Source organism: Haemorhous mexicanus, chromosome 8, assembly GCF_027477595.1.
Source record: "Haemorhous mexicanus isolate bHaeMex1 chromosome 8, bHaeMex1.pri, whole genome shotgun sequence".
NCBI classification, from domain to species: Eukaryota; Metazoa; Chordata; class Aves; order Passeriformes; family Fringillidae; genus Haemorhous; species Haemorhous mexicanus.
The window spans coordinates 303,888-328,355 of NC_082348.1; the positions used below are offsets into that span (position 1 = coordinate 303,888).

The following is a 24,468-nucleotide window of genomic DNA, read 5'->3' on the forward strand; positions in this document are numbered from 1 at the left end:
ACCCCAGGGAAGGGGGTGGAACCACCTCCCCTTCCCCTACCACTCTCCACTCCTGCCCTTCCAGAGGATACACGCGATTGTGGACACGTCCAAACACTTCTGATAACTCCCTAACCAAACTCAATGAACACCTCAACATCCCCAATTTTGGCCAGAAAAAGTGGGTTTGCATCCAGGACATGCTTCCTGTTCCTCACTATTTAAACCAATATTTAAACAGCAATGTCATGGATGCAAACTGCAAAGCTGAACCTACTGTTATTTACTGATCTTTTAATTAGATGAATAAAATTAAACATGCTAGCCATTAATTGCTTCCATTCAACCAATCTGTATTAATTTCCCTTTCCATTACAGATAGAGGCATTAATGAACACATTATTCTAGAAAACATCTTGCTGCATAACATTTCAAGTAATAAATTGCCCATTTAAATAAAAATCCCTGGTTTTTGCCCCACACTACAAAAATTCAAAGGCAGTTAAAACAGAAGAACTATACTTCTATTCTTCTTGAGAGTAGAAGAGGTGAATGACATAAGTGGACAACACGGCAATATTTAAACTACATTTAAAAGCAAAACTCACTTGTATTCTACCAGAAAAACTGAGATAAGGAGAAATAGGAGCAAAAGCCACCCAGCCTCACTCGGCCCCTTCAGAGACACTTGCACTGCTGAGTTGGGAACAACACCATCAGCTCTCTATTTACATTGCTCCTCACTTGATCTTGGCGTTGGCCAGAAAGCCACAAACTGCAGAGTGCACTGAGGAGCAGAGGGGTAAGAGGCCTGCAACTCATCTGCCAGTTTTAAATCAGCTGATGCTTAGGAAGATCCAATGTGCTTTTGCGAGTGCAAGCATAGTAAGAAAAAAAAAAAAATCCAGCTCTATTTTCTAGTCTGAGTACATTCTGGCATGCCCAGCCTGGAAGTCCAATTCAGCAGCAGTTTACAAACTTTGAAACCATGAGTGCTGATCTGTGTATGTGTATGAGATCTGCAGCAGGTGCTATGTCTTAAATACCTGCATAAATACACAAGATGGATAGTTTTAGAGCTACCGTCTTTTTTACAGCTGGAATACCTCATGCTTTAAAACTTTTTTCTTTTACTTTAAATCATATTATTATTATTATAGAGAAATAAGTCCTAACCAGCTCTAAATTAATCACCTTTCTAGCTTATGCCTCCTTATAATGAAATTTTATACCACTCTGAGTGGGCACTGGACATGCCCCCACAATGGTGTCTATCAGACAGCACACTAGTTCTGGCAGGAATCTGTTGGAATTTGTTTCTCTCTCCAGCTTCTCTGGGAGCAGTGGGAGAGCTCACTTCTTGAACAGGATGCTCCCTGCACAGAGCTCTGCCCTGGGCACAAATCAGAACTCACTGACTCCTACAGCACTGGCTACTGACAAAATGGCATTGCAGGACTCAAATACAACTCTTAATAAGCTTATTAGCATTTGCAGCAGAACATCTATGTGGCAAGCACACAGTAAAATCAGACATAAAATTACAGAACACACTGCAAAGGAGCAAACAAACCTTCTTAGATGCACTACACTGGCTCAGCCAGAACTACTTGTATTCAAAATTATTCAACATACATTGAGGGAAAAAAAAGCAACCTGTAATTCTATAAACCTCTTTAGCAGCAACTACTTAATCACCTTATCGAACTGCAGGTTTTATGTTCATAACCTAAAATTCTACTGCAAAGCCACAGGCCATAATTCTTAATACAAAACTACAATAAAAGCCTTAAGCTCAATTTCAGCTGCAGATCAGGAAGCGCACACACACGGGGCAAGAAAGCAGCTTGCTTTGGAAAGCACTTGTACCAAGTGCAGGCAGACAGGCTGCCCTGAGTGAAAACCAGAGCCCAGAACATTACAGAGCTGTCTAATCTCCTTTTGGAGCTTTTCTCAGAGGGCCAAACCCTGAGTTGGTGTTGTAGTGCTCACACCAGGTGAGCACCTGCTCTTCCTTGCTGAGCTCTGTCCAGCAGGAATCTCACTCTCAATGACATTTCACTGCAGCAAGTACAGGCAAGGCCAGACACCAATCTCAGCAGCTGAATCTCATTTCTGTGTAAAAGCTCAGTGTCTCGGAGAGGCTGGTGGCTCCAGGGCAAGGGACAGCAACCACCACTGTGCTGGGCTCTTGCCAGCAAATATTTGAAAACAAGCAAGTAATGGGAATGCTGCTAGCACAACTGACCATGAAGACTGCCATTCTCCTGTTGCAGATGTTGGATAATAAAAGAGGGTTTAGAGGCAATTCTGTGCCTTCTGTCTGCATCCTATCATGATACCATGTTGCAGATTCACCTTTTTCATTTATGTTAACGGAGAACTTTTATAACATAGATGAGAATAAGGAATCTACATTCACCACACTGAAAAACAAAAATTACTTCCTTCCCGCCCTGTTGTGATTTGAGGACGTCTGGAAAAACACAGATGACTTTAAACAAACACTGGTCCAGGTGGCTAGTGAAAGGTTTTCTACTGACAGCTCTGCAAGAATCAGTAGCAATTGCACAGGCAATGAAGAGAAGCCACAGATTCCCTTTGAATGGTTCATGCCTGGCTAGCCAGACCCAGACTGGGCAGCTGGACATCAGAGGGAGACAATGCCTCCAATAAACAAAGGCATCTCTTGCAGCTTCTTGCCTTGGCCAGTTCTCAGTGGCTGCTGTGGCAGGAGTCTGGGCTAGGATGGGCTGGAGTTCCCAGCTGCAGTAACACTGGGATATGCTAAGTTGCTTCAAATGCCAAATGTCACTGTCTACGAAACATTGTGAAGGTAAGTGTAAGCTGAACTATGAAATGTTTTCTAATCACAAAAGTGTTGTCTGTTGAACAATTAAGCTGAGCCTCTTTCAATAGCTCACGTTACTCATCTAAGAAAGTGTAGCCTGCATTTGAGAGGAATATTTTTACCTTGTGTTTACTATTTCCTATTCAACTGTAAACACAGTTCAGAGCCACACTACTTTCATCACCTGTGAAAGTTCACACAGTGCTACAGAAAATGCTATTATATTTTGGATATTTTCATGATACAAATGTGCAACAAAGAAGAGGACAAACAAAACAGAAGTTGATTTATACCTTCCTTTATGTTAACCTCTGTCACTCATCTATGCAAAGTTCTCTGTTCCTACCTCCTATAATTCACAGCTAGATCAAACAACTGACTACTTAAACCCACACTGAATACCATATTTTCCAAAAATAGATGTCATGCCGTATTGACCCAATATTTAAATTCTCTACCAGAATCTATTGCAGAAAAAGACAGTGCTTCTAACTAACCATATTAGAGCAACCTTAATATTTTCTGTAAAAATTAAGTTTACTCACGCACACAACGGCATTTGCACGCTTTCAGTATCTCAGTATCTTCCAAAACAGAAGACAAAAGATAAAAAATTGGAGAGTGTAGAGAGAATCACAGATTACAGGATGTGAGATGACACAGCTACAATTACTGGCGGATCACACTTACTCTGTATTCAACAGCAGCAGACCATTAAAGCCCTTAATACTTTTATGCATGCATTGTTCACTAGTCTGGTACAACAGTTTAGTGCTGCTCTAGCTGAAGAGAGATCAAAATTTTAGCATTTTATACAAAGCTTCCTGTTGCCAGTGGCAGGAGGGAAGAATGGCACTGGAGGCGTTCCCGGACTGCCTCTGACACATCCCCTCTGGGAGCTCTGTGACAGCACTCGGGCAGCTCCAGCCAGGGCTGGAGCCCAGGGCACTGCTCTGCCAGCCGGGCACCAGGGCTCAGCCACTGCTGAGCAGACAAGCTGATACCCCAAACCACGTGTGCTACACAAGGTGTCAACACTCCAGCACATGTCAGAGGCCCCCACAGCTCCAGAGAGGCTCTTTTTCAAGGGGAGTTTCTCCTCTGAAGCCTAGCAGTACAAAGGAGAGAGTAAAATTAACTTCTGGGTCATCATATGGATAAAGGAGTACAGAGAATTCTGATTATGGAAATGAGCTAGCTATTTCACCTGAGACAGCAGTGGCATTGAATTTATTCTAGAGTAAGACCTTTAGGAAGTTGACTTCTCAGACTTGACTCAATGAAACTAAAATGCTGGTAAACAGCAGAAACTCTAAACCTCAAAGTTCTAGGATTAAGTAGGCAAGAGTGAACACAACACTAAGAGAGCTGGAAGAAAACCCCAGTTCTTCCAGCCATTCCTAAAATGGTGACCAAGATTTTTGTTTCGCTCATGCCAAACTTGGGAGTCCCTTCAACAAAAAGTGCTGCCTTCAATTCAGAACTGCCACACATTTATCACCTAACTGATCTCTAGATGCATGCAAATCAGAATTTCCAAGTTTGTGCCCAGTTACTGAAAGTTCATTTAGGAAGTCTCTTTTCAAGCATCTCCATGAAATGACATGCCTACTCAGACTACTGAATGTACAGCACTACATATCTAAACTGTAAAGAAATCCCCAAGACTTAATATCAATAGTTCTCAGTCAAAAAGATGTTTTAACATGCAATAAAAAATTGGCAGAATGCATTCTTCCTTCAGTTTCCATCCGAAAAACAGAGAGGTTTGCTCCCTGCTCCCAGACCCTATAAAAAGCATCTCAAAAATAATGTAAAAATTTGTACTTAAACAATAATGAAGGAAAGAAACAAGGTGCACATTCTCTATTTATTTGATACAGTTCAATACACTTACACAAAAGGAAAAGATTTTGCTGAAGCCCTGAACAAACAACACTTCCAGAAAAACATGTAGAGAAACCCAAGTATTTTCCATCTGAAAGCATATCCAATCAGTCTTACTCTGTCACCTATTTACTAAAGAAAAGGTGAAAAGTTGCCCATCTCTAAGTGTCACAAACAGCTAGACCAAAGAACAAACTAAAAAACCAGCCACTGCTGCAAGTGCTTCTGTCTTAGAAAAGACATTAAAATCAGCATATTCCAGTGACTTTTGAAAACTGCATTGATGAGTGGCATTTCCTGCAAGACCTTTTCTCAGCCCAGCCACTGAAAAATAATGTGCTAAGCATGAAATTCACAATTTGAAATGATCCCATTTAATCTTGTCAATTCAGCAGCAGTTCATTCCAAACCCAGCAGTATACAGCTTGAACACAGAAAATAGCAATGATTCCACAAACCTACAAGGAGCAGTTGGCAATTAGCTGCCCTACATTCCAAGCTCCCCAAAATACCACCCTGCCCCTACAATTTCTAATAAATTGTTATTTTAGTATGAAAATACTCAATTTACTTTTAACTTGGATAAGAGATTCCCTACAGAACTCAACTAAATGTCTATGCAGGATTCAGAACTCCCCAGGATTCAGAAGTATAGACATGTTTTACTTTTATTTGAAACTTGTTTCAGCAATTCCTAAGATACTTCTACCCATGATAGTATGGAAGCCTTGTAACATTTTAGAAGGGAAATTCATGTTTTAGGGAAAAAAACCCTCAACCCTCCTCTAAAACAAACCCATAGAAAACAATCCCCTCCCCAAACAAAAAATTTAAAAAAAAAAAAAAAGGAACCACAAAAACCCCAAAATACTCAAAATCCATCATCAAATATACTTAAAGATAAAAATATGAAAATATGTTACAACTTCATTACAATTAGTCTTGGGATTCTCCTGCATTCAAAAAGGAATTCCTCTATTAGAATCCCAGGATCCCTGAGGCTGGGAAAGCCCTCCCAGCCCATGGAGTCCCAGCTGTGCCCATGCCCACCTTGTCCCCAGCCCAGAGCCCTGAGTGCCACCTCCAGAATTCCTGGCACACCTCCAGGGATGGGCACTGCAAACCTCCCTGGGCAGTTCCAGTGCCTGAGCCCCCTTTCCATGGGGAAATTCCTGCTGTGCCCACCCTGAGCTGCCCTGGGCCAGCCTGGGGCCGTTCCCTCTGCTCCTGTCCCTGTCCCTGGGATGATCCCAAATCCCCCCGGCTGTCCCCTCCTGGCAGGAGCTGTGCAGAGCCACAGGGTCCCCCCTGAGCCTCCTTTTCTCCAGGCTGAGCCCCTTCCCAGCTCCCTCAGGAACTCCCCAGGCCTGTTCCCTTCCCTGGACACACTCCAGCCCCTCAATGCCTTTCTTGTATTGAGGTACCCAAACTGCCCCCAGGTCTGGAGATGTCTCAGCAGTGCCAGCACAGGGGAGGGCACTGCCCTAGTCCTGATGGCCACACAAGTTTTGACAAGGGCCAGGTGCCTTTGGCCTTCTTGCCCACCTGGGTGCATATTCACTTCCAAAGAGATCCTGAGCTTTGTCAGAAAAGCACAAAGCTGATCTATATTTCTTCATAGGTGACAGCTCTTCTGCTTGCGGTATTGTGTAACACCAGAGTGAAGTGAAATGTTCCTTTCCCAAAACATGACCAAGGCAAACTGACCCAGCTGTCGGACACCTGACCCAACAAGAAACTGACCAGAGTTTGGACAGCACACTGCAATTTGGTAAAATCGTTGCTTTTAGCTAATTTCAGGGCCTAGAAAAGGGAAACAAATGGAAACAAATGGGAACTTTTTTTAGAAGAAGCTTGTAGGGTTTGACGGCTAATTAGTGCAACTTTTTATATAATCACAACTATCATCTCGTGGCTATGGCAGAAAGCTTGAAGTAATTGAATACATTTATCTATCTTAGAACTACTGTAGTAATTTTAAAAGTTTTTATTAGGTTAAAATCTCGCCCAATTGACAAGTAACAATAAAGGCTTTTCTTGATTGCGTTTCCACTGCCGTGTTCCTGAAGTACTTGGGCCAGGGTGTGGCAGCTCTATTTTACAAACACTGACCTGCTGCACCTCCAGCAATTCCTGTACCAAAGGAAACAGTAAACAGTGTAGCAGTTTCTGTTCAAGCTTAATAAAGTGAAGAACTTCACTGGAAAATATTCTGTTCTGGGCTTTCTGCCACACAGGAAGGGTGTTGAACATGTCAGTGTCCTTAATTATTATCAACAGAAAAAAATACCAGAATGCACCAGTTCAGCTCTTAATTCTTTCATATTATCACTTCAAGACTGAAGGACAATTTATATCTTCCTCCCCTCACACTCATTTTATGGGCCTGTACATTTCACAGTAAGGCTCAAATTCTGAACTTTGTGCAATGCTAAATGACTATTTAAATTTTTATAGCTTTCATCAGAATTTAGTTATGTAATAGCAACATGTGTAAAAGTCTTTTTATAAATGGAAAGAGGAAGAGGTTTTAACCTTTTCAAAAGAAAGAAAAATTCCATTATAATTTTTTCTCTAGGACTAATAAAAAGATACAAACATGGCGTGGGCAGGCAAAGGAACACTAACAAAAGCCTTTAGTGCACACTCATGTCTGGAGCTGTTCCCGACACTGCATCCCTGCCTGCTCACTTGGTAGGATCCATCACAGCTGGAGAACAGAGCTGTCCCAGGCAGGGCATCTCTGGCTGGAGAGCCCAGCTCTGACCCTGCATCCCTGCCTGGAGAGCCCAGCTCTGACCCTGCATCCCTGCCTGGAGAGCCCAGCTCTGACCCTGCTCTGCATCCCTGCCTGGAGAGCCCAGCTCTGACCCTGCATCCCTGCCTGGAGAGCCCAGCTCTGACCCTGCTCTGCATCCCTGCCTGGAGAGCCCAGCTCTGACCCTGCATCCCTGCCTGGAGAGCCCAGCTCTGACCCTGCATCCCTGCCTGGAGAGCCCAGCTCTGACCCTGCATCCCTGCCTGGAGAGCCCAGCTCTGACCCTGCTCTGCATCCCTGCCTGGAGAGCCCAGCTCTGACCCTGCATCCCTGCCTGGAGAGCCCAGCTCTGACCCTGCTCTGCATCCCTGCCTGGAGAGCCCAGCTCTGACCCTGCATCCCTGCCTGGAGAGCCCAGCTCTGACCCTGCATCCCTGCCTGGAGAGCCCAGCTCTGACCCTGCCCTGCATCCCTGCCTGGAGAGCCCAGCTCTGACCCTGCCTTGCATCCCTGCCTGGAGAGCCCAGCTCTGACCCTGCATCCCTGCCTGGAGAGCCCAGCTCTGACCCTGCATCTCTGCCTGGAGAGCCCAGCTCTGACCCTGCATCCCTGCCTGGAGAGCCCAGCTCTGACCCTGCATCCCTGCCTGGAGAGCCCAGCTCTGACCCTGCATCCCTGCCTGGAGAGCCCAGCTCTGACCCTGCTCTGCATCCCTGCCTGGAGAGCCCAGCTCTGACCCTGCTCTGCATCCCTGCCTGGAGAGCCCAGCTCTGACCCTGCATCCCTGCCTGGAGAGCCCAGCTCTGACCCTGCCCTGCATCCCTGCCTGGAGAGCCCAGCTCTGACCCTGCATCCCTGCCTGGAGAGCCCAGCTCTGACCCTGCATCCCTGCCTGGAGAGCCCAGCTCTGACCCTGCATCCCTGCCTGGAGAGCCCAGCACTGACCCTGCCCTGCATCCCTGCCTGGAGAGCCCAGCTCTGACCCTGCATCCCTGCCTGGAGAGCCCAGCTCTGACCCTGCATCCCTGCCTGGAGAGCCCAGCTCTGACCCTGCATCCCTGCCTGGAGAGCCCAGCACTGACCCTGCATCCCTGCCTGGAGAGCCCAGCTCTGACCCTGCATCCCTGCCTGGAGAGCCCAGCTCTGACCCTGCCCTGCATCCCTGCCTGGAGAGCCCAGCTCTGACCCTACCCTGCATCCCTGCCTGGAGAGCCCAGCACTGACCCTGCATCCCTGCCTGGAGAGCCCAGCTCTGACCCTGCATCTCTGCCTGGAGAGCCCAGCTCTGACCCTGCATCCCTGCCTGGAGAGTCCAGCTCTGACCCTGCATCCCTGCCTGGAGAGCCCAGCTCTGACCCTGCTCTGCATCCCTGCCTGGAGAGCCCAGCTCTGACCCTGCATCCCTGCCTGGAGAGCCCAGCTCTGACCCTGCTCTGCATCCCTGCCTGGAGAGCCCAGCTCTGACCCTGCCTTGCATCCCTGCCTGGAGAGCCCAGCACTGACCCTGCATCCCTGCCTGGAGAGCCCAGCTCTGACCCTGCATCCCTGCCTGGAGAGTCCAGCTCTGACCCTGCATCCCTGCCTGGAGAGCCCAGCTCTGACCCTGCATCCCTGCCTGGAGAGCCCAGCTCTGACCCTGCCCTGCATCCCTGCCTGGAGAGCCCAGCTCTGACCCTGCATCCCTGCCTGGAGAGCCCAGCTCTGACCCTGCTCTGCATCCCTGCCTGGAGAGCCCAGCTCTGACCCTGCATCCCTGCCTGGAGAGCCCAGCACTGACCCTGCATCCCTGCCTGGAGAGCCCAGCTCTGACCCTGCATCCCTGCCTGGAGAGCCCAGCTCTGACCCTGCATCCCTGCCTGGAGAGCCCAGCTCTGACCCTGCCACTGCTCTGCAGCTCGGCCACACCGTGAGCACACTCCCTGTGCACTGCAGCATAAAATGCATCAGCCTGAAGGCACCACCAATGTACTTCAGGCAAATGAGTCCTAACAGCCATTTGTGACAGGCTAAGATGGCACAAGGCAAACTGTTGTTTGGAGAGAGGGGACTGAAGGTATCTGTAACTCTTGGCTGACTTCTCACACTGCATCAGCCTCTGGCAGATATCCTGCACACTGCAAATGTGAATACTAATTTTAACACTGCTAAGAAATTTTTAGGGTTACTATTGTCACCTTAAATTACTTTTGGAACTATTAACTTAGGCACAAAAATTAAGATTCAAATTTCATCTTCCTGCAGAAAATTTTTAACAATAAGGTATTATGGGTGTGAAAAATGTTGTTATCAAGAAGATATAACCTAATTCTCAGCTTTAAAAAAAACTATTTATATGGGACAACATAAGAACTATTATATCGTTTGCTTTCAGAGCTACCATCTTAAATCAAGCTGTGATTCATCTTCAAGGAAGTTCCAAAACAGAGACAACAAAGCAGATGTATTCTGAGGTTCAGATGTTACAGTTTGCATATAAAGGCAACAAAGATGGTCACTATTTCTCAGTATGATACAATGAAAGCCAAAGTATCCCTTCTCTCTTTGCGTTCCTTAAATTTAAAAAAGAAAAAAACAACAAAAACTTTACCTGGTGTGTTTCCTTGTAGAACTGCTATTTTTTCCACTTGAATGATTTTTACAAATTAAGGCTGAATTTGATTGCAAAAGCAATTTTATTTTTCCTGTAGAAATGATCACTTTAGATATGCACCCATAAATGTGCTTCAGATATAAAATGTATTAGTACCTTGGTATTGATAACTGAAAACAAACTCAGAGTTTAAAGACCATTTTTTAATAAGTTCAATTAATCATACCCAATCTGTATGTGCAGGACTTTGTAGCACGGAACACTTGGCTTTGCAGGACTTACAAGGACTGATTCTAATGTTGCATCAATTCTACACTAGCTTTTCTCTTTCTTTGCCACTAAACCTGCATTTCCAGTCTGACTTATAACAGCAGTGCAGACGTTCCAAGGGATAGAGAATACCAGAATGATGCTTCTGTTTAATGCAGTAACTGAACCCCTGACATTCAGATTCTAAATCCGACACACGAAATAGACTACGGTGGCACTGGGTCACATGCTACAGAAACCAACAGCCACGGTGGCTGCAGCAATGCAGTAGGAGACAGTGGTTAACTCCACACACATTCTGAACTGATGAATTGCTGAAAACGAGGCAGATACCTGTTCCTTCACAGAAGCCAGAATGGTGGTGGCAGTAGTCTCTGGTTCCATGCCTGGGCCTGTGGAAGTCCCCTGTGCTGTCTGCGGCAGCCCCTCCTCCACCATTGGGCTCTGCTCAGGGGCTGGCATTTTGCCTGCAATAACAAGATTTTAATATAGTTTACATTTTCAGCCAGTGATGTTTAAAATCCAAGTTTTCAGGATTATGAATTATAGTCATTTTTTTCTAGAAGCTTTCCAAACTTTACTAAATTAGCAGAGAACTTTGCATTACTCCACCTATGCTGTGCGACTGTGTTTCACCTTCACAAATGGAGACCAGAATCACCTACACAACTCAAGGGTTGGGCAGGAGCAAGCAGGCTGCATGATACCTCAAGATTATTTTTAAAAATACTGTTTTGTGGTGGTCAATAAAACCAGCACAATTCAAGATGCATGAAAAATACTAGCGTTAAGCACACCCGGGATCAGTACAAGTTCACCACGTGCAGTTTTCGGCACAGAAGAATGACACATAACAGCAGAATGCTCTGCTGTCAGGAACAAACTATGGAAGAGACTAATTATGGTAATAAAAGCTTAATGGGAGCAATGCTTCTAATGCTCTTTTTGCAAAAGAGGAAATTAAAATGCTAACGTTAAAGCAATTGCCCTGGGCTATGGATAGTGTGGAAAGGACTGACAGGATTAGTGTCCAATAATCCCAAGCTGTGTTACAGCAGAGGCAGCACACTAGGAACTCCAATCCATGGAAAAGAGCAATTAATTTGTTCAATTATCAAAGTCACTATTGACCATTATTACAGAGATAGCTACAAAGTGTGTTTAAGGCTTTGAAAACAGCAAGAAAGAGGCATTCACAAAGCTGCTACATAGATCCCATGCTTTAATTTTCTTCAGAAAATAAAGCTTGTGAGGTCTAATGTTAGAAGTAATCCATATTTCATTTTAGATTTTCAGAACAAACTCACCCAATATTCCTAGGTCAGACAAACAGGAACAGATTCCTTTCCCATTCCATTCATTACTCAAAGGGTGAGGAGATGCTTAGGCTGCAAATGGGCTCCAAGGCCAGGGCTGGAGCCACGAGACCCCTCAGTGCGGAGCTGCATCGGCCATGAGCACCTGGAGGAGCACAGGGCAATGCACAGGATCAGGGCACACCTGTGCTGCAGAGCTGCATGTTTCTGACAGGGTTGAAAGGGGCCTTGAGTTGACCCTGGAGGGATCCCTCCTGGGATCACTGGCCTCGTGTGAGGTTTCTCCCTCACCCTGCACACAGAGCCCAGGCAAAGGCAAAGCCCTGTGCTGCTCATGGGAGGTGAGGTGATGGTGTAAGAACCAGTGCTTTTGTTCTGCTCTGAGTACAGCAGCATATGGGCTGTCAGAGGAATGGCTCCTCTTCAGGCCCATGAGCTCCTCTGGCACTAGCATGGAGTCTTTATTAACCACTCTGTTCCAGTCTGCTGAAAGAGCTCATGACACGGTTCATGTGCAGTTTCACATCAGCCACTGAGGGAATCAAAGAGGTTTTGCAAAACTCAGGTGAGATGAGTGATGAGAGGCAGTGGAGTAGTCATGGGGACAACCTGTGGCGCAGAAGCCTGGTCACCCACCAGCTTCCACCACTTCAAGTGGAGAAAGAAAAGCTGCTTCCCAAACACATCAGAGAAGGAGCCCAACTCAGCATGGCAGGACTTTTCCCCTCAGCACCTTGCAGGTGAAGCACAGGAAGGCTGCCCTATACACACCCTGAAATGAGCCTGTATGAACAGCCCATTCTTACCATACATCTACACCACGCCTACCTTCTGGAACAAGGCAAAAGGAACTGCACAAGGACACCTGGACATGCTAGCCGGCCACACCAAGAGCCACGCTTCTGCCTTCTCCCCTCCCCACAGACGTGGGTCTCCCCTCGCCTTCCCTCCCCACAGACGTGGGTCTCCCCTCGCCTCCCCTCCCCACAGACGTGGGTCTCCCCTCGCAGACATGGCACTGTGAGGACCACGCCACACTCACGGCCAAGCCCCGTGGTGCACGGTGAGCGTTCTCTCCTGCCCCACGGTGAGGGTTTGCTCCCTCCTGCCCCACAGTGAGCGTTCCCTCCTGCCCCACAGTGAGTGTTTGCTCCCTCCTGCCCCACGGTGAGGGTTTGCTCCCTCCTGCCCCACAGTGAGCATTCCCTCCTACCCCACGGTGAGGGTTTGCTCCCTCCTGCCCCACAGTGAGCATTCCCTCCTACCCCACAGTGAGGGTTTGTTCCCTCCTGCCCCACGGTGAGGGTTTGCTCCCTCCTGCCCCACGGTGAGGGTTTGTTCCCTCCTGCCCCACGGTGAGGGATTGCTCCCTCCTGCCCCACGGTGAGGGATTGCTCCCTCCTGCCCCAGTGCAGGGGCAGCCTGGGCAGGGCACGGCCCTGCACCATCACCCACGGTGGCTCCCACAGGAATTCCTCCTCGTGCTCAGCCCAGCTCCGGGCCCGTGGGAGACCTCTGTCAACTGCAACTGGAACAGAACCCACTCTTGACAAATAAAGTGCCATTAAATGCTACTTGACTTCCAAGGTGCCACAAATGAATAACCAGACATATCTGGCTATTTTTGAAACACTATTTTTATAGGTTTCAGCTTGCAGATACAAAGGCTGCCACTCTGAGCCTATCACAAGCTGCATGTCAGGTGGGCACACAACTAACGCTGCAAGGACCATTTCTACAGAACCCATTAAACAGCAATTAAGCCAGCAGAATAAAAAACAACCCCTAATATTTGTATAATAGGATTTTGAAAAGTCAAACACACAACTTTACAGTTTTAGAAAATAGAAATTGTTTTTTCAAAGTTTTACTTCTGAAAACCAACTCTTTAATCAAGCAGTAAGAACCCAAAGCACAGAATACATGCCACAATTCCATGTGTCATATCTAATTTTTTATATCACTTACCATAGTTCTTTTATGACTATAACTCAGTGTTTCAGGTTTCTGAAAAATTTGCAAGCATATCAAGTAATAAAGCTACCCAAACAAGCCTTTCCTTCATTTAGAAACATCTGCTAAGCAATCTAAAGGACAAGTCTCAAAAACTCACAAGTTACACGTGCCCTTCTCTCAGAAGGGGACTGCTCGTTGGTCCATGTATCCCACTGTGTCTCCACCTGCACGTAACAGGGCAGTGCTTGCTTGGGCAGGGATCCTGTTTGGGATTTCCAGGAGAGAAGTAAAAATACAGCAGTGAAACAATCTCAATTTGGCTTTTCCATAGTTTTCTCTCTCTTCTCACCCCAACACTGTGAATAACTTCTCAACCCATCGGCGGCAGATTTCTCTAAGAAACCAGTCCAGAAAACATCCCTCTGAGCTGGCTGGAAGGTGTGCTACTTCATTGGAACAGAAAATCTACCCAGTACTGAGTATATAATAAAAACATCCGGATAAAAACCAATCAAATTAATTATTAGTGAAGGTGTCAGTGTTAAATGTACATCTATCTCAGTGTTAAGAGATGTAATCACAGACCTACACCCTTTCACATAGGCAGTTGTTTCAACTGATGTTCCTTCAATTAACACATTTCTTGGCAAAGTTACTGATTTTCTTATCTTGATTCCAACATTAAATAACTGTTGGCTCTGATCCTACAAACACTTAGGTACACACTTGAGCTAATAAACAAGTCTGCTCATCCCCTCCCTGCCCTCCTGCCAGGCCCGTGGGCTCGGGTGACAGCACAGGAGAGGAAGGGAGCAGGAGAAGCTCTCCAGGGCCCAGTCCCCACCCCCACAGCTCTGTCTAGGGATGCTGCTTAAGGACAGGAACTCACTAAGTCAAGGCAGGTTCTCATCTTCACCTTATAGGAACAGGAAATAGCAAGAGGAGGTTTTGTGAGAGCCTTGAAATCTGGTATGAGTAAGAAGTTGAGAGGAGTTAATACAAAACCCTCTTTCTTCCCTACACCAGACTGGGATTTAACTACTCAAAATACTCCTTGGACTTGTGCTACCACTCATTTGGGGATAGATAACTGATTCATTATTGGAAAACTAGCAGCCAGATTTCACACCTCAAAAAAATTAGGTTCACAGTTATTTTGCCTGTCATGTTGGAGCAGTCAGACATCACCCAGAACAGGAGACTGCTCCCACATTTCTCCCAGGCTGTCCAAACCCTCATTGCCCACAGCCCCACGCTGTAGTTTCCTAGGTCCTGCCCTGGGCACTGATGGATGAGGCAGTACACACAGGTACCATCAGAAACACACCTTAATGCTTCCCTGCATTCCAGTTCTTTTGATTCTCAGACTGCTCCTGCACACTGAAGATCTAGGATCTCTCTAGCCACAATGAAAAATAAAATGTATTCTACTGTTTATAGCTCTGTTCAGTGCATTTCAGCACACCTGACTACATCTTAACATCACTGAACATCAAAGTTTACACACTAAATTCTCTGCTATTGCAAAGAATACACAAGAACTGGAAGCCTTAAATGTTCTGGAATGATCTTTTGGTGGATGTTGCAGAAGTAAGACTTGTGCATGGTGTAAAAGCCTCTAATAGAGCTCAAGAGAATAATGTGAGAAGCTTGGAAACATGGAGAATTTGTTGTGCGTTTCAGTCTCTGGCAAAAAAAAAATAATGTCTTTCAATCACTTAGATAATTTTTCAGGAAAATACTTAAATAGCTCAGATTTAGCAGTTTATCAGTTGTAGCAGAAGTCCAAGAAAATTCTTAACACCTATTCTGAATTTTCAAATTCTTTATTTAGAAGTAAAGACCAAAAGCAATGATAACCTAGCTACAGGCTGGCATGTCCAGATCAAGGGTGCAAGAAAGACAAAGCTGCTCAATTTGAAGCCTCCAGTTTGAAACACCCTAAAATAATTTTGAGAACAATGGTTTTCCCAGCCTCTCTGCTCTAGAGACTCTCTCAAATGGCTTTATGAAACCACACAGTAAATCAAAGCAGAGCAAACCAAGCCACCATAAAGACTCAGCTTTCCATCCATGGAGGGTTCAGCAGGGAACACCACTTTGGGCAATTGTGAGATTTGCTTAAGCAAATCCCACCTAAACAGCCCCATAACTGCCCCTTCAGAGGACAGTGCTGCCTCCACTGTGCACCCCCTGCTCTGCTCATGTGGCTGAGCAAGCAGCAGCTCCTAAAGCCTCCCAGCCCTTCTCCTTCCACAGAGCCCTGCACTGGGCTGGGCAGAGTCAGCTGGTGGCTCCAGCAGCAGGACAGTCTGGGCTCTCACACTGCTCCCAGCACCCAGGCAAGGAACCTGGGAAATGCCTTCTTTTGTGTCTGATTGACTGGTCAAACACTGCAAAGCCAGCAGTTCAGGGAGTTCATCTGACCCAGCCGTGCTTTTGGGGATCAGAGGGGGGGTGTGCTCTCCTGAGCCAGCTGTTCTTGCAGCCAAATAATCACTGACACAAGGAAGCAAGAACACGCTACTGAGAAACAGACAAGAAGTAGGAGAAATCACTAAACCAAGTGTAGTAAACCATACTTTAAGTTTTCATTGTCATTAGTCTCTACTTCCCACTTTTCCTCCTGTTATTTTCTTAGACATATCCAGACAGCTTTGCCAGTACTGAATAATCCCACTTCTTTTAGTGCAGGCCCAAGAAAAAGTCAGACCTTTTGAGGACTGATGCCAGACAGAAGTGGTGCTTTTTCACAACCTCCTAATCCCTTCCCTTCATATTCCTCCTGCCTTCCTTACATTGGTTATTCAAATTTGCTTCTTACCTATGTTCCCTGTTTCTGAGCCTCCCCCTGCTGACCTGCAGCCAGTCAGAACAGTCACCAGCACAATTCACGCTGAAGAGGTAATAAAATTCTTACCAACTCTGCCAGCTAGGACATGATAATAATAATAATAATAAATCCATAATAATAATAACGTATTTATTTCATGAGGGCAACATAAGAAAAACAATGGGCACCCTCTCATCACTGAAAATCCTCATATTTATCTAGCTACAAGGGTAATTCAAGCAGCAATAGTAAATTACCAATGATATTAGACAAATATTCATTAGTACAGAGGGGAAAAGCTCCTATAAGCTAAAATCATCTTGCTGGGACACTAACATTATTTACTACATGCCAAAGCTACTCTTGTATATCTACACTTAGAGCAACAAGGCAAATCTCAGCTCTTGGTCAAAGGCTCTGCTCATCCTTTACAGTGTGCATGAAAAGTCAAAACCTGAACAAGACGTACTACGTTTCTAGTTTTCTCAGGAAGATATGATTAAAATGTATCTGTTTTCAGGTTCCTTCACAGAGCTGTCAGAACACTTCCAGGTAGGAGCAGTTCCCAGTGGTTCCACCCTGCTGCAAGGCCAGAGCTGCTCACCTAAGAAGCAGGCAGGGATTCACATGCTCGAGCTTCCTGCAACCAAGCGACCGAACCACGCTCTGCCTTCTGTCTGCCAGCCTGCAGAATGTCTTTGGATGGAGAGGCAGCAGATGACAACTTACCCACTGGCACAGATGATGCAAGCAACCAAAAACGGATTCTGTGAAAGATGGCTCCAGTGTTTACATAAAAGCCAGGGTTTGAAACTTCCAGATGCAGTAGGGGAAGATATTCCAAACATCAACTGCAGGCTAGCCACTGTGTTCAGAGACATGTTTCCTTTATGGACATTAGTAGTGCACAAGTTCATGAGGACATAAGGATGAAACCAAGAAAATAAACATGTTATCTGATGAAAACATGGAAGAAAGTAACTTCAGTAATGACAGGATAAAAACCACCTGCACAGTTGTGCAGACTGAGTCCCATAGTCAAAAAGGAAACCTACACACACCTGACCCATTGCCTGAGAAATGTGGGATATGTGTTTAACTGATTTACCACTAAATTTAGCCTCTTCCTAATCCCTTTTTCTTTACAAGACATATTTTTTCCTCTTTTTTATTTTTTGTTTTTTTACTTAAATATATGCAGGTTCAAAAACCATTTGGTACTATGTCCTGATTAAAATCTTAAAACGTACATTACCCTAGCTTTTTGATAAACATATTTTTGTTACAGTTCCTAGGAAAAGACAGTTTTTTGGGGTTTTTTGGCTGATGGCTACATACTTTAACTCCACTCCAGTGAGCAGGCAAGATTCTACATCCACAAATATCTAGTTGTAACATGCTCAGGAGACTAATATCTTTCATAGCTTTCAAGCGAACCATTCACCAGAAGGTATCAGACATGTACAGCAAGACAACCATTCTGAATAAAGACATACTTATAACCATGTCCTTCAAGGCCTCAGGCACTGTCTGTAGCTCACCTGAAAAGAAGCCTCTTTGTCATCTGAAGGATGTCTGGAGAGCATTTACACTTGGCAAACATATGAAGTATGAGAAGCTAAATGGCAATAAATAAAGTTTTCAGTAGTTTAAGTCAACAAGGCTCAATGACTTATAAGAAAAAAGAGACCCCAAATCTGAACCTTCCCTTTGGGCCATCCCACATCTGTGTTGCTCTTTTCTGCTGAAGTATCCAAATCCAATTCCATTGAACACAGCCTCATCAGAGCACAGTGCTCAAAGCCAGCTCTGCAGAATAGCAAACAGACAGCAGATTGATCTCGAGGGATGAAGTTCAGTCTCTCTTCTATCGCAGACTGAGGGGGAGGAGGGACACGTAGCATCACAGAAGGATTTTAGGTTTTCCAAACAGACTGTCATGTGGCTAGGGCATCCATCAATTACTCATTCAACCATGCAGAGAAGGATAAATTCTCAGTTTGGTGTTGGAATAGACGCAATTAATGTAGGTAGGAAGTCCTTCCAAATGAATTTCACAGAACAAGATAACTTGCAGACTGACAGCTGAGAACATGCAGCACAGGCATGCTGTGCTGACAGCACTGCTGCCCTGTGCCCCAGCTCCAAACCTGTACCTGCTCCATCTCCCACCTGAAAACTACAAACAAGCAAAAGGCAATTAAAATGAGAATGGCTGTAAATACAGATATGACCACTGCGAACCACAACAATGGCAGCAGCTGCTGATCAATTTCTACTTGTATTTTCTCCTAGCAAAATTATTGCTGAAGTCTGACTATGTTATTGCTAGAGAGAATGCTCACTACCTGCAGGGAGACATGCCTCAGCTGGAAGTGTTAGCAACCCAAATATATGTTATGTGCCTTTATAAAAGTATGCTTCTCAATTTTGTCATATAGTATATTTGAAAAAAATTATTATACAAAAATTTTCTCGATGGTAACAATTATCAGCGACAATCCCCATTACAAAAGACAGCTGGAGAGTTACAGACTTCCAGAGCTCCCTGTTTGGACAATGCCAGTTTTTGAGCGATGTGGTGTCACATGCACCCCTGAGATGGTCTGGAGCTGGCCACTGCCAACGCCAGTCATCTCCTGCCTTTAGAAACCAAGCAGCTGCAAGCAGCGCTTTTCCCTGCGCAGCTGTGTGCTCACTGGCACCACAGCCTGCACATCTGCAGGGACAGCTGTGCCTCAGGAACGAGCCACGGACCGGCAGCGGCTCAGCCGCCTTCCGCAGGGACAGCAACCCGACTGTGCCCCTGCAAAACTGAAAATGATGATGCTGAAACCCTGCTGTTACTCAGGATACATTAACGAGTTCCTCAGTGCTACCAGTGGATGCTCCTGCCCAAATGGCTACTACAGAAACGTCAAATTCTTGCACACCATAAACATAAACTGAGGAATACCACTGTTTCCCAATAAACATGGCTTCCAATTAGCAAAAGGTTTTACTAAAATCAAGTTTCATCAATTACTAAACTGCTGTTTACTCTTCCTTTTGCCCTGAAATAGAACTGCCCAGCAAAACTCTGTTTGCTGCCAAAAACACTCTACCTGCAAACTTTCACATTTAAGCAAATGGACCTCTCTCCTCTTCTGTTCTCCAAGGTAGAAGTTAAAAAACTCCTTGAATGTAGAAGCAAAATATAAGAATTAGACAACAAGCATCTGGGTTTTCAGGCCACAATTACCAATACTTCCATCAGTTCTCCAATACCCCAAAGGTGATTTTTTCCGAGGTGTATCTGATTTTGTTCACCCCTCAAAACTGAAAGTACTGTAGTAGGATTACACATAACTCTATAGATAATTTAGTATTTCTACTAATACTTTATGACGAGATGAAGAGTTGTGAACACCAAAATTTACAAATGATATCACAATTAGAGGAGATCAAGGACAACTGACTAATGTGAGGAAAACAGTGAGGAAAGATGAATGAGCCAGTGCTGATAAACACAAAATCACACAAACTGTTCCCATCCAAGTGACCCATATGCCTTCCTGTAGCAGGGGTAGGTGACAGAAACACAGCTACAAAATTAGGTAGGCTCAGGTTAAAGTGTCTGGCTAGGCAGGGAAACCTTTTGCTGAAGTGCCAGAGGTGGGGGGAAAGTCAGGTCAATGGTACATTAAATAATGTCAATAATTGTAACTACACTCCAAAACAGACATCCACAGTGCAAAATGTAGGCAATCCAGCATATAGCAACAAAAAAAAATCAGAGACAGAAAACTATATATTGAAGAAATGAAGGTTAAGTGTGGAAATGGTCAAGAAGCAAAACAAATACTGAATGAAGGCATATGGTTCTTTGCTGATGCTCAGTTAAAACAAGGAGAAGCTTTAAGAACAGCATTCACAGGCTTCCTGCTGTGTGGCAGAACTGCATCTTTATGCAGCACTACCAGATCCTAAGATGAGATTTTCTTCTCACAGTGAAAAAGATTTCTTCCTGTAAAATCTGCTAAAGGCATGCAATTTTGTCATGAGATGGCAACATTTTGCCATCAAGGTTTACCAGTTGGAGATGCAATTTAGATAGCTTTCCTGCCTCAGTTCCTGAAAGACTGAAAGTATGACTCAAACGTATTTTAGATGCTAACATCAAAGGAATCTCAAAGAGTCGTCACAACAACACCAATCTTATTTCTACCTTTTAATTCCCTGCCCTATATTCTAGTCACATGCTAATTCCTGAGCATAGCAATTAGGCACACTAAAACCAGTAACAGGCACTAGAATTTCAAGTGTTAGGAAAAAGCTTGGGCTTGTCTTATCAAATCTACCTAATTTTGTTCAATGAGAAGAGCACTAGAGAAACACATTTGCTGTAAAGTCTTGACACTGCCATGTGGCTTTGTGAGACCCAACCAAGAAAGCCAAGGTGAGAGCCCTGGGGAAAAGAGAGGTGACCAGGGCACCTCCTCAGGAAGCTGAAACCAAAGCAGCAGCTCACCTGCATGGAAGGCAGCTTGGGAGTGGGCTCTGTCACAGCTGTGCCCGGGCTCCCTGGGACTGCAGCAGAAGCTGGCACTCGTAGGCACTCTGTAGGACAAGGCTGGGGCAGGGGACACAAAGCAGGGAGTGGTGGGCCAGTGTGCAGAGGTCAGGAACTACAGGAGAATGCAGCTTAAAACAAACAGCAAGCTCAAAGGCAACGGACCCAAACACACCAAATGCTGAAGTCTGCTCATCGACCCCAGCAATACCCATTTCCTATCACCTCCCACACACAGCCCTGCCTCACCCACACTCCAGGTGATGCAGGTGACATAGAGAACCAAGTCCTGCATCAAAGCAGATACTGCAAAACAACAGCTCTGAGGAAAACACAAAGCTGGGATGCCTATAATCAAAGCACCTTCCCCTGGCAAAGAAAAGAGGGAAAAGAAAAAAAAGGTACCTCACTGATCCCTCCTGCTTCTTTTCCATTTTGCACTGCATTGAAAATGCACAGTCTTCCCAGACTGCTTCACTGAAGTTCTGTGCATCCAATTTCAAGCTGGATCAATTGAAAAGTCAGAAGAAAGCAACCAAAGCAAAGCAAATTTTATGCAGAAGTTGCCTGTGTTAGGATATAAAGCAGAGACTTTTGGGAAAAGCAGTAACAGCCAAAATACTGAAGTCACTGCAGGAAAGACAAAACAATAATCAAGGATAATATTCAAAAGAGCTACAGCTACCTTCTTGCCGGTATCAAACAACATAAATGACATTAATTATTCAAGTGTTGCTGTCTTCTCTAAATGGAATACAGGGGTTCCTTTTTACCCTTCCAAATTCAAACCAACATGATTTTTTAGATCATTTCACATCTACACATAATAGAAAAAATTAAATGTTCACACTTAGGATATAGATATGCCTGACAATTAATACTGATATATTTAAATAAGCAAACCTACCAACAGTGAAGATACAAATTCAACCAGTTATTTTCACTGTGCTGTAACACAAACCTCAGAATGAAGGGTTTAAAAGCTTTGCTAAAAAGCAAAGCCTCTCAGTAACAAGGAGGGAGTTGGAAAATTACGCAACTTTAAGTCTTAAAAAATACAACAATTAATTAGTGTTTTAGGGGATTTCCACTTTCAAACCTGAGAAAGCCTGCTCCTGCTTGCTCTCTGCAAGTCCAGGAGAATGTCAATACAACAACTCAGGAAATACACTCCTGGATGACACCAGCAGAAAAGAATGCACTTCCACCACTTGCAAGATTGCTCTTTATTGCTCTCTTATGTAACGCTTACGGGGTAAATGTAGTTAGAGGCATATCTTTCCATTTTTAGAATGTCTTATTCAGCTCCATAAGAATATCTACAATTTCAGAGAGCTGCTACTGACCTGTCCTTTCCGGGCGCTGGAAGTGCGGCAGGGCAGCAGGAGCGCGGGCAGGAACCGGCCCCTCTGGCAGGATGCAGCACTGAGCCTCGGCCTGGGCCCAAGGGAGAATCCACCAACACCCCAATCACTGGATTGCAGCAGCTGAAATTACTTGGCACACAAACCATTTGTGCCACCTAAAATGAACCATTTCAGTAAGGTGCTCCAAGGCAGCTGCTAGTTATCTTCTCGGTATCACAGACAGCAGGATAAATTACAGATAGTAACAGAACGCATATCCACCTAACAGCATTTGCTTGCCTATTTGTGAGAGACCACTTCAAACCCAAAACATTTAAAATTGAGCTTTTCAGCAATAGCACAGGAATTCTACAGAGGTTCAAACCATTGTTTTTTTTCTTTAACTTAATATAATATAGGACATTCTCTATTACTTCAGTTCTCATATGACCAAAGAGGTAAAGCTGCAAATACCAGAGCAAATGTGAACATGCCCAGCAAGGAGGGGCAAAAGTAGGCTCAAAAATCTACCTTACATATACTGTGTTTAAAAGAAATGTGTAACACTGCACTCCTTTTGTCAAACTTTTTTACAAAAGCCCAATAAAAACTTGATGAAAAATGTCATATATATATATATATATATATATATATATATATAGATATAGTCTGCACATAATTATTACTTCAAATAAGGTGTTCAAAGAAGCTGCTTCTTTAAAATGTAAATAGATTTTGTAAGTAGTTTCTCTACAGTAATGCTGCTGGTTAATTCCAAATAACACTCAGCACACATCTTCTGATGAATACTGTCAGAATCTTTTCCTATATGTTTTAAAAGTAGCCCTCAGCAAGGTTACTAATGCAGACTTCAGGTCAGCACATTCCCGTACAGCAGGGTAAACATGCACACACATTACCTTGTCCCATTTTCATCTGTTCTTAATACTGATGCTGCTGCTGCCCGTCATCCTCCTCTTGGTGAGCCACAGAAAGGATATGCCCAGGAATAAGCAAGAAGTCCCTTGTCACTTTTGGTCACGTTAAAAGACAGCATTTACTTACAACTGAACTGACAGAGTACCCTGCCCATATGTCTTGGGGTGATGTCCTGGAGAGCTGCTGCCCTTGGGCAATCGGGGACCTGAGCACAGCTGCCTTGAGGCAGGGCAGCCACCACCCAAACACAGCACGAGGGCTGAGCAGAACCACGCCAGGCTGATAATCCAGCCCAGAACAACCCAGGCTTCCTCCCAGGAGTGCTGTCCTGGCACACACTGCTGCTGTGGCCCCGGCGCCAGGGACTGCGGGAGCACTGTGGCACTGCTGGCACACCTGTGCCTCTGAGGCCAGAGGCAGAGCCAGGGAGCCAGCCCTCATCTTGGTGGAGCCAGTCTGGTACTCTTTCAAAGCCAAGATCACTACCATCACTACCCCTGTCCTGCACAGGAATGAGAAATGAAAGCATTAAAAGAGAGGAAAAGGTGGTAGGACAGGACAAAGCTCTGACACAAGGCTGGTTACTTGTTCCACACCTTAGGCCAACAAACATCATGCAGGGGTGGGACAAGTCTTTAGACTCCATTATCCTCAAGTAAGTCTTCATGAAAGTGAAGCTGTTTACTGGAATGGCAATATGAGCTGCAGGTTTCACAATGAATTCTATAGAACTGATGACCCAACCTCACTGACACCCTCTTAGCAAAAGACTGAACACCTTGTGCTGGCACAAAGTACAGCATGCTCAAAGCTACCAACTTTCAACAGAAAAAAAGGGCTTCCTTAGTAAGCTATCAATTCACTGTCTTCACAATAGACTTCTGTAGTATTTGTAATTTATTAGTTACAATCTTAATCCATCAGTGAATTGTAAAACCCTCTGACCAAAGCAAAATTCAAAGGATAGGAACAGTCATGTCACCAAGAGAAGTCAAAGAAGGTAATTACCACTCTGAAGGCTGTTCAGTTTTGTAACTGGAGGTCCTTCACATGACAAAAGATAGAGGTTCCAGCACAGCCACTTAAGCTGTTCAGTCAATCTTCAACAGCGGAGAAGAGACAGCTGCTAGTAGTGGCCACACACACTTTGGGGTGTGAGCTCTGTCAGAATGATATACCACCAGAATCTTG

At 44.9% G+C, this 24,468-nt stretch overlaps 1 protein-coding gene across 9 annotated transcripts in view; it reads right to left on the reverse strand.

Annotated features, from left to right (window-relative positions):
* PKP4 (plakophilin 4) overlaps positions 1–24,468 on the reverse strand; it is a 66,746-nt gene that overhangs the window by 29,193 nt on the left and 13,085 nt on the right. For 5 of the 9 annotated variants that reach the window (XM_059852417.1, XM_059852423.1, XM_059852419.1 and 2 more), the window contains 2 exons: positions 11,643–11,796; positions 10,669–10,802 (listed from right to left, as the gene is read on the reverse strand). In XM_059852417.1, the coding sequence (XP_059708400.1) occupies positions 10,669–10,797 (129 nt within the window). In that variant the 5' untranslated portion in view covers positions 10,798–10,802; positions 11,643–11,796. Of the gene's footprint in view, positions 1–10,668; positions 10,804–11,642; positions 11,797–13,764; positions 13,870–24,468 lie in introns of those variants that run through there. The other 4 variants (XM_059852415.1, XM_059852418.1, XM_059852416.1 and 1 more) reach the window with 4 other exon arrangements.